Genomic DNA, 15516 nt, shown 5'->3' on the forward strand with positions numbered 1-15516 from the left:
CCCAAATCCCATTTTGTTCGCCAAAAATCCGATTTTTCCCCCCCCAAATCCCATTTTCCACTCCCAAATCCTCCTTTTCCCCCCAAATCCCCATTTTCCTCTCTCAAATCCCGATTTCCCCCATCCCATTTTTCCGGAAATTCCCACTTTTCCCCACTAAATCCCCCCCAAATTCCGTTTTTTCGCCCCCAAAACATCCCATTCCCCCCCCCCCCCCAAAATCCCAATTTCCTACCCCCGCAATCCCCTCCAAAATCCCAGTTTTTTCCCCTAAATCTCTCCCCAAATCCCCATTTTCTCCCCCAAATCCGCATTTTTTTCCTCCCAATCCTCATTTTCCCCCCAAATCCCCCCAAAATCCCATTTTTCTCCCTCCCAAATCCCGTTTTTCTTCCCCAAAATCCCCGGTTTTCCCCCCAAATCCCCATTTTTTTCCTCCCAAAATCCCAATTTCCCACCCCCGGAATCCCCATTTTCCCCCCAAATCCCCATTTTCCCCATCCCAAATTCCCGTTTTTTCCTCCCAAATTCCCGGTTTTGCCCGAAATTGCCCCTTTCCCGCCCTTTTTTTCCTGCCCTTTTCCCGCCCTTTTTCCCTCCCTTTTTTCCCGCCCTTTTTCCCTCCCTTTTTTCCCGCCCTTTTTCCCTCCCTTTTTTCCCGCCCTTTTTCCCCCATCCCCCTTTTTTCCCGCCATTTTTTCCCGCCATTTTCCCGCCCCTTTTTTTCCTGCCTCTTTTTCCTTCCCTTTTTTCCCTCCCTTTTTTCCCGCCCTTTTTTTCCCTCCCCTTTTTCCCTCCTTTTTTTCCCTCCCTTTCCCCCTCCTTTCTTCCCTCCCTTTTTTCCGCCCTTTTTCCCCTCCCTGTTTTTTCCCCACCTTTTTTTCCCTCCCTTTTTTCCCACCCTATTTTCCCGCCCTTTTTCCCTCCCTTTTCCCCCCCTTTTTTTTCCCGCCCTTTTTCCCACACCTTTTTCCCACCCTTTTATCCCCCCCTCCTTTTTTTCCCTCCCTTTTTTCCCGCCCTTTTTTCCCCCCCTTTTTTTTCCCACCCTTTCCCCCCCCCTTTTTTTCCCACCCTTTTTTCCCTCCCTTTTTTTCTCACCTTTTTTTCCCTCCCCTTTTTCCCTCCCTTTTCCTCCCCTTTTTTTCCCTCCCTTTTTTCCCCCCCTTTTTTCCCTCCCTTTTCCCCTCCCTGTTTTTTCCCCCCCTTTTTCCCCGCCCTTTTTTCCCTCCCCTTTCCCCCCCTTTTTTTCCCCGCCCTTTTTTCCCGCCCCTTCCCCCCCTTTTTTTCCCGCCCTTTTTCCCGCCCTTTTCCCCGCCCTTTTTTCCCTCCCTTTTTTTCCCGCCCTTTTCCCCGCCCTTTTTTCCCGCCCTTTTCCCCGCCCTTTTTTCCCGCCCTTTTTTCCCCGCCCTTTTCCCCGCCCTTTTTTCCCACCCTTTTTTTCCCGCCCTTTTTTCCCACCCTTTTTTCCCGCCCTTTTTTTCCCCCCCCTTTTTTCCTGCCCTATTTTCCCGCCCTTTTTTTTCCCGCCCTTTTTCCCTCCCTTTTCCCCTCCCTGTTTTTTTCCCGCCCTTTTTTCCCCCCCTTTTTTTTCCCCCCCTTTTTTCCCTCCCTTTTTTTCCCACCTTTTTTTCCCTCCCTTTTTTCCCGCCCTATTTTCCCGCCCTTTTTTCCCGCTCTTTTTTCCCCGCAGTTTTTTCCCGCCCCTTTTTTCCCGCCCTTTTTTTCCCTCCCTTTTTTTCCCACTTTTTCCCCCTCCCTTTTTCCCGCCCTTTTTTCCCGCCCTTTTTTCCCCTCCCTTTCCCCCCCCTTTTTTTCCCCCCCCTTTTTTTCCCCTCCCTTTTTTTCCCTCCCCTTTTTTCCCCCCCTTTTTTTTCCCGCCCTTTTCCCCGCCCTTTTTTCCCCCCCTTTCCCGCCCTTTTTTCCCGCCCTTTTTCCCCCCCCCTTTTTTTTCCCGCCTTTTTTCCCCCCCTTTTTTTTCCCGCCCTTTTTTTCCCGCCCTTTTTTCCCGCCCTTTTTTCCCCTCTCTCACCGTGTCCCCCTTGGGGCCGGCGCTCCCGGGGGGTCCCGGCCGCCCCCGCTCCCCTTTGGCCCCCGGCTCCCCGGGGGGGCCCAGCAGCCCCAGCAGCCCCGGGTGGCCCTGGTTTGGGGTGAAAAACGGGGATTTTGGGAAAAACGGGGGAATTCGGGAGAAACGGGAGCGGTGGGGGAGAAAAGGGGAGTTTGGGAAAAACGGGGAGTTTGGGAAAAACGGGGAGTTCAGGAAAAACGGGGAGTTCGGGAAAACCAGGAACGTTTGGGGTGAGAAAAGGGGATTTTGGGAAAAACGGGGAGTTCGGGAAAATGGGAGTGGTGGGGGAGAAACGGGGATTTCAGGAAAAACGGGGAGTTTGGGAAAAACAGGGATTTTGGGGTGAGAAAAGGGGATTTCGGGAAAAACGGGGAGTTTGGGGAAAATGGGAGTGTTTGGGGTAGAAAAAGGGGATTTCGGGCAAAATGGGGAGTTTGGGGAAAATGGGGATTTTAGGAGGGAAAAAAAGGGGATTTTAGGCAAAATGAGGATTTTGGGAGAAACAGGAGTGTTTGGGGGGGAAAACGGGGATTTTGGGCAAAACGGGGAGTTCAGGAAAAAAGGGGATTTGGGGAAAACCGGGGATTTTGGGAAAAACGGGGATTTGGGGGAAAATGGGGAAGTTTGGGAAAAACGGTGATTTGGGGAAAAATGGGAGGAGTGGGGTGAGAAAAGGGGATTTCAGGAAAAACGGGAAGTTTGGGGGGAAAAAAGGGGAGTTCGGGAGAAATGGGAGGGTTTGGGGCAAGAAATTGGGATTTTGGGAAAAACGGGGAGTTTGGGGAAAATGGGAGCGGTGGGGGAGAAACGGGGATTTCAGAAAAAATGGGGATTTTGGGGTGAGAAAAGGGGATTTCAGGAAAAACGGGGGAGTTGGGGAAAAACGGGGATTTTGGGGTGAGAAAAGGGGATTTCAGGAAAAACGGGGAGTTTGGGAAAAACGGGGAGTTCGGGAGAAATGGGAGGGTTTGGGGCAAGAAATTGGGATTTTGGGAAAAACGGGGAGTTTGGGGAAAATGGGAGCGGTGGGGGAGAAACGGGGATTTCAGAAAAAATGGGGATTTTGGGGTGAGAAAAGGGGATTTCAGGAAAAACGGGGGAGTTGGGGAAAAACGGGGATTTTGGGGTGAGAAAAGGGGATTTCAGGAAAAACGGGGAGTTTGGGAAAAACGGGGAGTTTGGGAAAAAATGGGAGTGTTTGGGGCAAAAAAAGGGGATTTCGGGCAAAATGGGGAGTTTGGGAAAAATGGGGATTTCAGGAAAAAGGGGAGCGTTTGGGGTGAGAAACGGGGATTTTGGGGAAAATGGGGATTTTGGGAAAAATGGGAGTGGTGGGGGGAAAAAAGGGGATTTTGGGCAAAACGGGAGCAGTGGGGTGAGAAATGGGGAGTTTGGGGGGAGAAAAGGGGATTTTGGGGTTTCTGGAGGGGATTTGGCGATTCCAGGGGGGATTTTGGGGTTTCCAGAGGGGATTTTGGGGTTTCCAGGAGGATTTTTGGGAATTCTGAGGGGATTTGGGGAATTCTGAGGGGATTTGGGGAAAATTTTGAGGAGATTTTGGGGTTTCCAGGAGGAATTTTAGGGTTTCTGGAGGGAATTTTGGGCATTCCGAGGGGATTTTGGGGTTTCCAGGGAGGAATTTGGGAATTCCGAGGGGATTTCGGCAATTCTGAGGAGATTTTGGGGTTTCTGGAGGGGATTTTGGGGAATTCTGAGGAGATTTTGGGGTTTCCAGGAGGAATTTTAGGGTTTCTGGAGGGAATTTTGGGCATTCCGAGGGGATTTTGGGGAATTCTGAGGGGATTTTGGGAATTCTGAGGGGATTTGGGGAAATTTTGAGGAGATTTTGGGGTTTCTGGAGGGGATTTTGGGGAATTCTGAGGAGATTTTGGGGTTTCCAGGAGGAATTTTGGGCATTCCGAGGGGATTTTGGGGTTTCTGGAGGGGAATTTGGGAATTCCGAGGGGATTTGGGCAATTCTGAGGAGATTTTGGGGTTTCTGGAGGGGATTTTGGGGAATTCTGAGGAGATTTTGGGGTTTCCAGGAGGAATTTTAGGGTTTCTGGAGGGAATTTTGGGGAATTCTGAGGGGATTTTGGGGAATTCTGAGGGGATTTTGGGAATTCTGAGGGGATTTGGGGAAATTTTGAGGAGATTTTGGGGTTTCTGGAGGGGATTTTGGGGAATTCTGAGGAGATTTTGGGGTTTCCAGGAGGAATTTTGGGCATTCCGAGGGGATTTTGGGGTTTCTGGAGGGGAATTTGGGAATTCCGAGGGGATTTGGGCAATTCTGAGGAGATTTTGGGGTTTCTGGAGGGGATTTTGGGGATTCTGAGGAGATTTTGGGAATTCTGAGGAGATTTGGGAGATTTCCAGGGAGGAATTTTAGGGTTTCTGGAGGGGATTTTGGGGAATTCCGAGGGAATTTTGGGGAATTCTGAGGGGATTTGGGGTTTCCGGAGGGGATTTTGGGGAATTCCGAGGGGATTTGGGGAATTCCGAGGGGACTTTGGGGTTCCCAAGCGCCCAAATTTGGGGATTTTGGGGAATTTGGGGAAGATTTTCCCGCTCACCTTCTCGCCCTTGGCTCCGGTGTCTCCCTTGAGCCCCGGGAGGCCGGGGGGGCCCTGGAATTTTGGGAATGGGAATCAGGTCGGGATTCCCGTTTTTTTGGGATCCCATTCTTTGGAATTCCCGTTTTTTTGGGATTCCATTTTTTTGGGGACGGGGATAAATTTGGGATCCCATTTTTTGGGGATTCCTTTTTTTTGGGGGGGATTCCTTTTTCTTTGAGATTCCCTTTCTTTGGGATCTCATTCTTTGGAATTCCCGTTTTTTGGGGATTCCATTTTTTTGGGAATCAATTTGGGATTCCCTTTTTTTGGGATCCTCCTTTTTTTTGGGATCCATTTTTTTGGGAACGGGGATAAATTTGGGATCCCAATTTTTTGGGATCCCCATTTTTTTTGGATTCCATTTTTTGGGATCCTTTTTTTGGGATCCTCCTTTTTTTTGGGATCCATTTTTTGGGGGGAATGGGGATAAATTTGGGATCTCTTTTTTTTGGGATCCCCATTTTTTGGGGGATTCCTTTTTTTGGGATCCCATTCTTTGGAATTCCCGTTTTTTGGGGATCCCATTTTTTTGGGAACGGGGATAAATTTGGGATTCCATTTTTTTGGGATTCCTTTTTTTGGGATCCCATTTTTTGGGATTCCCGTTTTTTTGGGATCCCATTTTTTGGGATTCCCGTTTTTTTGGGATTCCCTTTTTTTGGGATCCTCCTTTTTTTTGGGATTCCGTTTTTTTGGGGAATGGGGATAAATTTTTTTGGGATTCCTTTTTTTTGGGGGGGATTCCTTTTTTTGGGATCCCATTCTTTGGGATTCCCGGTTTTTTGGGGATTCCATTTTTTTGGGAATGGGAATTAATTTGGGATCCCTTTTTTTTGGGATTCCTTTTTTTTGGAGGGATTCCTTTTTTTTGGGATCCCCATTTTTTTGGGATCCCATTCTTTGGAATTCCCGTTCTTTTGGGATTCCATTTTTTTGGGGAACAGGGACAAATTTGAGATCTCTTTTTTTTTGGAATTCCTTTTTTTTTTTTTTTTTGGGATTCCTTTTTCTTTGAGATTCCCTTTTTTTGGGATCTCATTCTTTGGAATTCCCGTTTTTTGGGGATTCCATTTTTTTTTGGGAATGGGAATCAATTCGGGATCCCTTTTTTTTGGGATTCCTTTTTTTTTGGGGATCCCCATTTTTTTGGGATTCCATTCCTTGGAATTCCCGTTTTTTCTGGGATCCCTTTTTTTTTGAGATCCCCATTTTTTTGGGATTCCTTTTTTTGGGATCCCGTTCTTTGGAATTCCTGTTTTTTTGGGATCCCATCTTTTTGGGAATGGGGATAAATTTCGGATCCCTTTTTTTGGGATTCCTCCTTTTTTTTGGAATTCCTATTTTTTGAGATCCAATTTTTTTCGGAATGGAGAGAAATTTGGGATCCTCTTTTTTTGGGATTGCCCTTTTTTGGGATCACTCACCACCGGTCCGGGGGGTCCGGCCTGGCCGGGGCTTCCCGGTTTTCCTTGTTCTCCCTAAAAAAAAAAAAGAGGGAAAAGGGCGGGGGGGGGGGGTGTGTCCCCAAAATTCAGGGGGATTTGGGGTGAAATCCTGGGATTTCAGCCTCCCAAGCCCAAATTTTTGATCCCAGTCCCAGAATTCCGGTCCCAATCCCACAATTCGGGTTCCCAATCCCAGATTTCGGGTCCCGATCCCACCGATTTTCGTCCCAATCCCGCAATTTGGGTTCCCAATCCCAGATTTTTGGCTCCCAATCCCAGGGGTTTTGATCCCAATCCCGCAGATTTTTGATCCCAAATCCCGCAATTTTTGCTCCCGATCCCGAATTTCGGGTCCCAATCCCAGAATTCAGCTCCGAATCCCAGATTTCCCATCCCCCAATCCCAGATTTCCCAGGTTTTTGCCTCCCGATCCCAGAATTTGACTCCCAATCCCAGATTTCAGGTCCAAATCCCAGAATTCTGGTCCCAACCCCCGATTTTTTGATCCCAATCCCGGCTTTTTCCATCCCGATGCCGCAATTCCGGTTCCCGAGCCCGACTTTTCGGGAATTCCGCCTCACCACAGCTCCCGGCAGCCCCCGGAGCCCCTCAGGTCCCGATTTCCCGGCCGTTCCCGGCGGTCCCACGGCTCCGGTTTTCCCGGGAGCTCCACCCGCTCCCGGCTCCCCCTGAGGGAAATTTGGGAATTCCAGGGGGAATTTTGGGGCTTCTGAGAGGGATTTTGGGGATTCCGGGGCGAATTTTGGGGTTTCCGGCGGGAATTTGGGGAATTCTGGGGGAATTTGGGGTTTCCAGGAGGAATTGTGGGGATTCCGGGAGGAATTTGGGGAATTGCAGGATGATTTGGGGGGAATTCTGGGAGGAAATTTTGGGAATTCTGCGGGAATTTGGGGGCTTCTGGGAGGGATTTTGGGGATTCCGGGGAGAATTTTGGGGTTTCCGGGGGAATGTTGGGAATTCCAGGATGATTTGGGGGGAATTCTGGGAGGAAATTTTGGGAATTCTGGGGGAATTCGGGGAATTCTGGGAGGATCTTGGGGATTCCAGGGGGAATTTTGGGGCTTCCGGGAGGAGTTTTGGGAATTCAGGGGGAAATTTGGGAATTCCAGGAGGAATTTGGGGATTCCTGGGGGAATTTGGGGAACTCCAGGAGGATTTGGGGAATTCTGGGGGAGTTTGGGGAATTCCGGGAGGATTTGGGGAATTCGGGGGGAACTTTGGGAATTCCAGGAGGGATTGTGGGGATTCCAGGGGGAATTTTAGGAATCCCGGCTGGAATTCTGGGAATCCCGCTTGGAATTCTGGGCTCACCCACCTTGGCTCCCTTCTCTCCCCGGCGCCCCTCGGGGCCGCGGGATCCGGCCGGACCCTGTGGGAAAAAAACATGGAAAAAAATCGGGAAAAACGGCATCGGGGAGGAGCCGGGATCAGGGGATTTGGGGGGGGGGGGGAGGGGTGGGATTTTCCCGGATTTTCCCGGGATTTCCTGGGATTTTCCGGGATTTTCCGGGTTTTTTCCCAGGATTTCCCAGGGTTTTCCAGGATTTTACCCTCTTGCCCAGGGGCCCGGCGGGGCCGTTCTCGCCTGTGGGGCCCGGAGAGCCCTGGGGAGGGAAAGGAGGCGGAAAATCGGGATCCAGCCCGGAATTCCCGAGGATCGGGATCCCAAAATTCCCGAGGGTCGGGATCCCAGAATTCCCACTGAGGGAGATCCCGGGATTCCTGATCAATGGGATTCCAAAATTCCCAGGGATTGGGATCCCAAATTCCCAAGGATTGGGATCCCAACATTCCCAATCAATGAGATCCCAAAATTCCCGAAGATCAGGATCCCAAAATTCCCGAAGATTGACATCCCAAATTCCCGATCAATGGGATCCCAAAATTCCCGAGGATCGGGATCCCAGATTTCCCACTGAGGGAAATCCCAAAATTCCCGAGGATTGGGATCCCAAATTCCCAAAGATCAGGATCCCAAATTCCTGAAGATCGGGATCTCAAATTCCTGAAGGTTGGGATCTCAAAATTCCCGAGGATCGGGATCCCAAATTCCCGAAGATCGGGATCCCAAATTCCCGAGGATCGGGATCCCAAATTCCCAAAGATCAGGAGCCCAAAATTCCCGAAGATTGACATCCCAAATTCACAAAGATCAGGATCCCAAATTCCCGAAGATCGGGATCTCAAAATTCCCAAAGATCGGGATCCCAAATTCCCAAAGATCAGGATCCCAAAATTCCTGAAGATCGGGATCCCAAAATTCCCAAAGATCAGGATCCCAAAATTCCTGAAGGTTGGGATCCCAAAATTCCTGAAGATCAGGATCCCAAAATTCCTGAAGGTTGGGATCCCAAAATTCCCGAGGATCGGGATCCCAAATTCCCAAAGATCAGGATCCCAAAATTCCTGAAGATTGGGATCCCAAAATTCCTGAAGATCAGGATCCCAAAATTCCCGAGGATCGGGATCCCAGATTTCCCACTGAGGGAAATCCCAAAATTCCCGAAGATCGGGATCCCAAAATTCCCGAGGATCGGGATCCCAAATTCCCAAAGATCGGGATCCCAGATTTCCCGAGGATCGGGATCCCCGGGGCTCCCCGAAATCCGGGAATTCCGGCTCTCACCGGCTCCCCGGGCTCTCCGTCCTCCCCCCGCTCGCCCTTGGCTCCGTCCTGGCCCTGTGGAAACACGAAAATCCCGGGATTCGCCCCCAAAATCCCGGCAGGATTCCCCCAATCCCAGATTTCCCGAATTCTACCTCCCCTGAATCCCAAAATCCCCAAAAATCCCCCCAATTCTCCAACCCAAACCTCCCAAATCCCAAGTTTTCCTCCCAGCATCCCAAAAAAACCCCCCAAAAAACCAACTTTTCCTCCCAAAAAAACCCCCAAATCCCAAGTTTTCCTCCCAGAATCCCAAAGAACCCCAAAATCCCAACTTTTCCCCGCCAAAAACCCCAAAAATCCCAACTTTCCCCCCCCAAATCCCAAAAATTCCAACTTTTCCTCCCCAAATCCCCCCAAATCCCAACTTTTCCTCCCAGAATCCCCCAAAAAAAGCCCAAACCCCGAACTTTCCCTCCCCAAACCCCCCCAAAAATCCCAATTTTTCCCCCTAAAATCCCAACTTTCCCCCCCGAATCTCCAAAAAAACCCAAAATCCCAATTTTTCCCCCTAAAATCCCAACTTTCCCCCCCAGAATCCCCCAAACCCCCAAAAATCCCCATTTTTCCCCCTAAAGTCCCAACTTTCCCTCCCAGAATCCCCAAAAAACCCCAAAAATCCCAATTTTTCCCCCTAAAATCCCAACTTTCCCCCCCCGAATCCCCCAAACCCCCAAAAATCCCCATTTTCCCCCCTAAAATCCCAACTTTTCCTCCCAGAATCCCAAAAAATCCCCAAAAATCCCAATTTTTCCCCCTAAAATCCCAACTTCCCCCCCCGAATCTCCAAAAAAAACCCCAAAATCCCCATTTCCCCCCCCAAAAATCCCCCAAACCCCCCAAAAATCCCCATTTTTCCCCCTAAAATCCCAACTTTCCCTCCCAGAATCCCAAAAAAAACCCCAAAAATCCCCATTTTTCCCCCTAAAATCCCAACTTCCCCCCCGAATCTCCAAAAAAACCCCCAAAATCCCCATTTTTCCCCCTAAAATCCCAACTTCCCCCCCCGAATCTCCAAAAAAAACCCCCAAAATCCCCATTTTTCCCCCTAAAATCCCAACTTTCCCCCCCAAATCTCCAAAAAAACCCAAAATCCCCAATTTTTCCCCCCAGAATCCCAACTTTTCCTCCCAGGATCCCAAAAAAACCCCCCAAAAATCCCAATTTTTCCCCCTAAAATCCCCCAAACCCCCAAAAATCCCCATTTTCCCCCCTAAAATCCCAACTTTCCCCCCCAAATCTTCAAAAAAACCCAAAATCCCCAACTTTCCCTCCCAGAATCCCAAAAAAACCCCCCAAAAATCCCAATTTTTCCCCCCAAAAATCCCCCAAACCCCCAAAATCCCAATTTTTCCCCCTAAAATCCCAACTTCCCCCCCAAATCTCCAAAAAAAACCCCAAAAATCCCCATTTTTCCCCCTAAAATCCCAACTTTCCCCCCCAAAAATCCTCCAAACCCCCCAAAATCCCAACTTTTCCCCCTAAAATCCCAACTTTTCCTCCCAGAATCCCAAAAAAAACCCCAAAAATCCCCATTTTTCCCCCTAAAATCCCAACTTCCCCCCCGAATCTCCAAAAAAACCCCCAAAATCCCCATTTTTCCCCCCTAAAATCCCAACTTCCCCCCCCAAATCTCCAAAAAAAACCCCAAAATCCCCATTTTTCCCCCCAAAAATCCCCAAACCCCCCAAAATCCCAACTTTTCCCCCTAAAATCCCAACTTTCCCTCCCAGAACCCCAAAAAAACCCCAAAAATCCCCATTTTTCCCCCTAAAATCCCAACTTCCCCCCCCAAAAATCCTCCAAACCCCCCAAAAATCCCAATTTTTCCCCCTAAAATCCCAACTTCCCCCCCCGAATCTCCAAAAAAACCCCCAAAAATCCCCATTTTTCCCCCTAAAATCCCAACTTCCCCCCCCGAATCTCCAAAAAAAACCCCCAAAATCCCCATTTTTCCCCCCAAAATCCCAACTTCCCCCCCCGAATCTCCAAAAAAAACCCCAAAATCCCCATTTTTCCCCCAAAAATCCCAACTTCCCCCCCCGAATCTCCAAAAAAAACCCCCAAAATCCCCATTTTTCCCCCTAAAATCCCAACTTTCCCCCCCAAATCTCCAAAAAAACCCAAAATCCCCAATTTTTCCCCCCAGAATCCCAACTTTTCCTCCCAGAATCCCAAAAAAACCCCCAAAATCCCCATTTTCCCCCCCAAAAATCCCCCAAACCCCCAAAAATCCCAATTTTTCCCCCTAAAATCCCAACTTCCCCCCCCGAATCTCCAAAAAAACCCAAAATCCCAATTTTTCCCCCTAAAATCCCAACTTTCCCCCCCCGAATCCCCCAAACCCCCAAAAATCCCCATTTTTCCCCCTAAAATCCCAACTTTCCCTCCCAGAATCCCAAAAAAACCCCAAAAATCCCAATTTTTCCCCCTAAAATCCCAACTTCCCCCCCGAATCTCCAAAAAAACCCCCAAAATCCCCATTTCCCCCCCAAAAAATCCCCCAAACCCCCCAAAAATCCCCATTTTTCCCCCTAAAATCCCAACTTTCCCTCCCAGAATCCCAAAAAAACCCCAAAAATCCCCATTTTTCCCCCTAAAATCCCAACTTCCCCCCCCAAATCTCAAAAAAAACCCAAAATCCCCAATTTTTCCCCCCAAAATCCCAACTTTCCCCCCCAGAATCCCAAAAAAAACCCCAAAAATCCCAATTTTTCCCCCTAAAATCCCAACTTCCCCCCCCGAATCTCCAAAAAAAACCCCCAAAAATCCCAATTTTTCCCCCTAAAATCCCCCAAACCCCCCAAAATCCCCATAATCCCCAATTTTTCCCCCCAGAATCCCAACTTTTCCTCCCAGGATCCCAAAAAAAACCCCCAAAAATCCCAATTTTTCCCCCTAAAATCCCCCAAACCCCCAAAAATCCCCATTTTCCCCCCTAAAATCCCAACTTTCCCCCCCAAATCTTCAAAAAAACCCAAAATCCCCAACTTTCCCTCCCAGAATCCCAAAAAAACCCCCAAAAATCCCAACTTTTCCCCCTAAAATCCCAACTTTCCCCCCCAGAATCCCAAAAAAACCCCCAAAAATCCCCATTTTTCCCCCTAAAATCCCAACTTCCCCCCCCGAATCTCCCAAAAAAACCCCAAAATCCCCATTTTTCCCCCTAAAATCCCAACTTTTCCTCCCAGAATCCCAAAAAAACCCCCAAAAATCCCAATTTTCCCCCCTAAAATCCCAACTTCCCCCCCCGAATCTCCAAAAAAAACCCCAAAATCCCCATTTCCCCCCCCAAAAATCCCCCAAACCCCCCAAAAATCCCCATTTTTCCCCCTAAAATCCCAACTTTCCCTCCCAGAATCCCAAAAAAAACCCCAAAAATCCCCATTTTTCCCCCTAAAATCCCAACTTCCCCCCCGAATCTCCAAAAAAACCCCCAAAATCCCCATTTTTCCCCCAAAAATCCCAACTTCCCCCCCCGAATCTCCAAAAAAAACCCCCAAAATCCCCATTTTTCCCCCTAAAATCCCAACTTTCCCCCCCAAATCTCCAAAAAAACCCAAAATCCCCAATTTTTCCCCCCAGAATCCCAACTTTTCCTCCCAGAATCCCAAAAAAACCCCCAAAATCCCCATTTTCCCCCCCAAAAATCCCCCAAACCCCCAAAAATCCCAATTTTTCCCCCTAAAATCCCAACTTCCCCCCCCGAATCTCCAAAAAAACCCAAAATCCCAATTTTTCCCCCTAAAATCCCAACTTTCCCCCCCCGAATCCCCCAAACCCCCAAAAATCCCCATTTTTCCCCCTAAAATCCCAACTTTCCCTCCCAGAATCCCAAAAAAACCCCAAAAATCCCAATTTTTCCCCCTAAAATCCCAACTTCCCCCCCGAATCTCCAAAAAAACCCCCAAAATCCCCATTTCCCCCCCAAAAAATCCCCCAAACCCCCCAAAAATCCCCATTTTTCCCCCTAAAATCCCAACTTTCCCTCCCAGAATCCCAAAAAAACCCCAAAAATCCCCATTTTTCCCCCTAAAATCCCAACTTCCCCCCCCAAATCTCAAAAAAAACCCAAAATCCCCAATTTTTCCCCCCAAAATCCCAACTTTCCCCCCCAGAATCCCAAAAAAAACCCCAAAAATCCCAATTTTTCCCCCTAAAATCCCAACTTCCCCCCCCGAATCTCCAAAAAAAACCCCCAAAAATCCCAATTTTTCCCCCTAAAATCCCCCAAACCCCCAAAAATCCCCATAATCCCCAATTTTTCCCCCCAGAATCCCAACTTTTCCTCCCAGGATCCCAAAAAAAACCCCCAAAAATCCCAATTTTTCCCCCTAAAATCCCCCAAACCCCCAAAAATCCCCATTTTCCCCCCTAAAATCCCAACTTTCCCCCCCAAATCTTCAAAAAAACCCAAAATCCCCAACTTTCCCTCCCAGAATCCCAAAAAAACCCCCAAAAATCCCAATTTTTCCCCCCAAAAATCCTCCAAACCCCCCAAAAATCCCAACTTTTCCCCCCTAAAATCCCAACTTCCCCCCCCAAATCTCCAAAAAAACCCCCAAAAATCCCCATTTTTCCCCCTAAAATCCCAACTTTTCCTCCCAGGATCCCAAAAAAAACCCCAAAAATCCCCATTTTTCCCCCTAAAATCCCAACTTTCCCCCCCGAATCTCCAAAAAAACCCCCAAAAATCCCCATTTTTCCCCCTAAAATCCCAACTTTCCCCACCAAATCTCCAAAAAAACCCCAAAATCCCCATTTTCCCCCCTAAAATCCCAACTTTCCCCCCCCAAATCTCCAAAAAAACCCAAAATCCCCAATTTTTCCCCCCAAAATCCCAACTTTTCCTCCCAGAATCCCAAAAAAAACCCCAAAAATCCCAACTTTTCCCCCTAAAATCCCAACTTTCCCCCCCAGAATCCCAAAAAAACCCCCAAAAATCCCCATTTTTCCCCCTAAAATCCCAACTTCCCCCCCCGAATCTCCCAAAAAAACCCCAAAATCCCCATTTTTCCCCCTAAAATCCCAACTTTTCCTCCCAGAATCCCAAAAAAACCCCCAAAAATCCCAATTTTCCCCCCTAAAATCCCAACTTCCCCCCCCGAATCTCCAAAAAAAACCCCAAAATCCCCATTTCCCCCCCCAAAAATCCCCCAAACCCCCCAAAAATCCCCATTTTTCCCCCTAAAATCCCAACTTTCCCTCCCAGAATCCCAAAAAAAACCCCAAAAATCCCCATTTTTCCCCCTAAAATCCCAACTTCCCCCCCGAATCTCCAAAAAAACCCCCAAAATCCCCATTTTTCCCCCAAAAATCCCAACTTCCCCCCCCGAATCTCCAAAAAAAACCCCCAAAATCCCCATTTTTCCCCCTAAAATCCCAACTTTCCCCCCCAAATCTCCAAAAAAACCCAAAATCCCCAATTTTTCCCCCCAGAATCCCAACTTTTCCTCCCAGAATCCCAAAAAAACCCCCAAAATCCCCATTTTCCCCCCCAAAAATCCCCCAAACCCCCAAAAATCCCAATTTTTCCCCCTAAAATCCCAACTTCCCCCCCCGAATCTCCAAAAAAACCCAAAATCCCAATTTTTCCCCCTAAAATCCCAACTTTCCCCCCCCGAATCCCCCAAACCCCCAAAAATCCCCATTTTTCCCCCTAAAATCCCAACTTTCCCTCCCAGAATCCCAAAAAAACCCCAAAAATCCCAATTTTTCCCCCTAAAATCCCAACTTCCCCCCCGAATCTCCAAAAAAACCCCCAAAATCCCCATTTCCCCCCCAAAAAATCCCCCAAACCCCCCAAAAATCCCCATTTTTCCCCCTAAAATCCCAACTTTCCCTCCCAGAATCCCAAAAAAACCCCAAAAATCCCCATTTTTCCCCCTAAAATCCCAACTTCCCCCCCCAAATCTCAAAAAAAACCCAAAATCCCCAATTTTTCCCCCCAAAATCCCAACTTTCCCCCCCAGAATCCCAAAAAAAACCCCAAAAATCCCAATTTTTCCCCCTAAAATCCCAACTTCCCCCCCCGAATCTCCAAAAAAAAGCCCAAAAATCCCCATTTTTCCCCCTAAAATCCCCCAAACCCCCCAAAATCCCAACTTTTCCCCCTAAAATCCCAACTTTCCCTCCCAGAACCCCAAAAAACCCCCAAAAATCCCCATTTTTCCCCCTAAAATCCCAACTTTTCCTCCCAGGATCCCAAAAAAAACCCCAAAAATCCCCATTTTTCCCCCTAAAATCCCAACTTCCCCCCCCGAATCTCCAAAAAAACCCCAAAAATCCCCATTTTCCCCCCTAAAATCCCAACTTCCCCCCCCAAATCTTAAAAAAAACCCAAAATCCCCATTTTCCCCCCAAAATCCCCATTTCCCCCCCCAATCCCGACTTCCCAAATCCCAAATCCCGGCTCACCCTTGGGCCCATCTCTCCGGGGGGGCCGGGATCTCCCGGGAATCCCACAGGACCCTAAAAAGCAGCGGGAAAAGGAGCAAATCCCGGGATTGGAGGCGTCTCCCGCCGCTTCCGAGGCCCCAAATCCCGGGAATTTGGGGTTTTTTTGGGAATTCTCGGGCACTCACGGGGTTCCCTTTGGGGCCGTCGTCTCCAGGGGGGCCTTTCCCACCCGGGATTCCGGCGGCTCCGGAGGCTCCGGATTCTCCTTTTTCCCCCCGATCGCCGCGGGGGCCCTGGAGG

General features: G+C 48.8%; 1 protein-coding gene across 1 annotated transcript in view; it reads right to left on the reverse strand.

Annotated features, from left to right (window-relative positions):
- LOC309584137 (uncharacterized protein) overlaps positions 1 to 15516 on the reverse strand; it is a gene marked incomplete at both ends in the record, with an annotated part of 143092 nt that overhangs the window by 51346 nt on the left and 76230 nt on the right. Inside the window, 9 exon segments of the mRNA XM_082300078.1 lie at positions 2013 to 2140; positions 4645 to 4698; positions 6111 to 6164; positions 6713 to 6820; positions 7468 to 7521; positions 7703 to 7756; positions 8779 to 8832; positions 15235 to 15288; positions 15402 to 15509. Of these exon segments, the coding sequence (XP_082156204.1) occupies positions 2013 to 2140; positions 4645 to 4698; positions 6111 to 6164; positions 6713 to 6820; positions 7468 to 7521; positions 7703 to 7756; positions 8779 to 8832; positions 15235 to 15288; positions 15402 to 15509 (668 nt within the window).

The sequence above is a fragment of the Coloeus monedula genome, assembly GCF_965178545.1.
Source record: "Coloeus monedula genome assembly, chromosome: 36".
Lineage (NCBI taxonomy): Eukaryota > Metazoa > Chordata > Aves > Passeriformes > Corvidae > Coloeus > Coloeus monedula.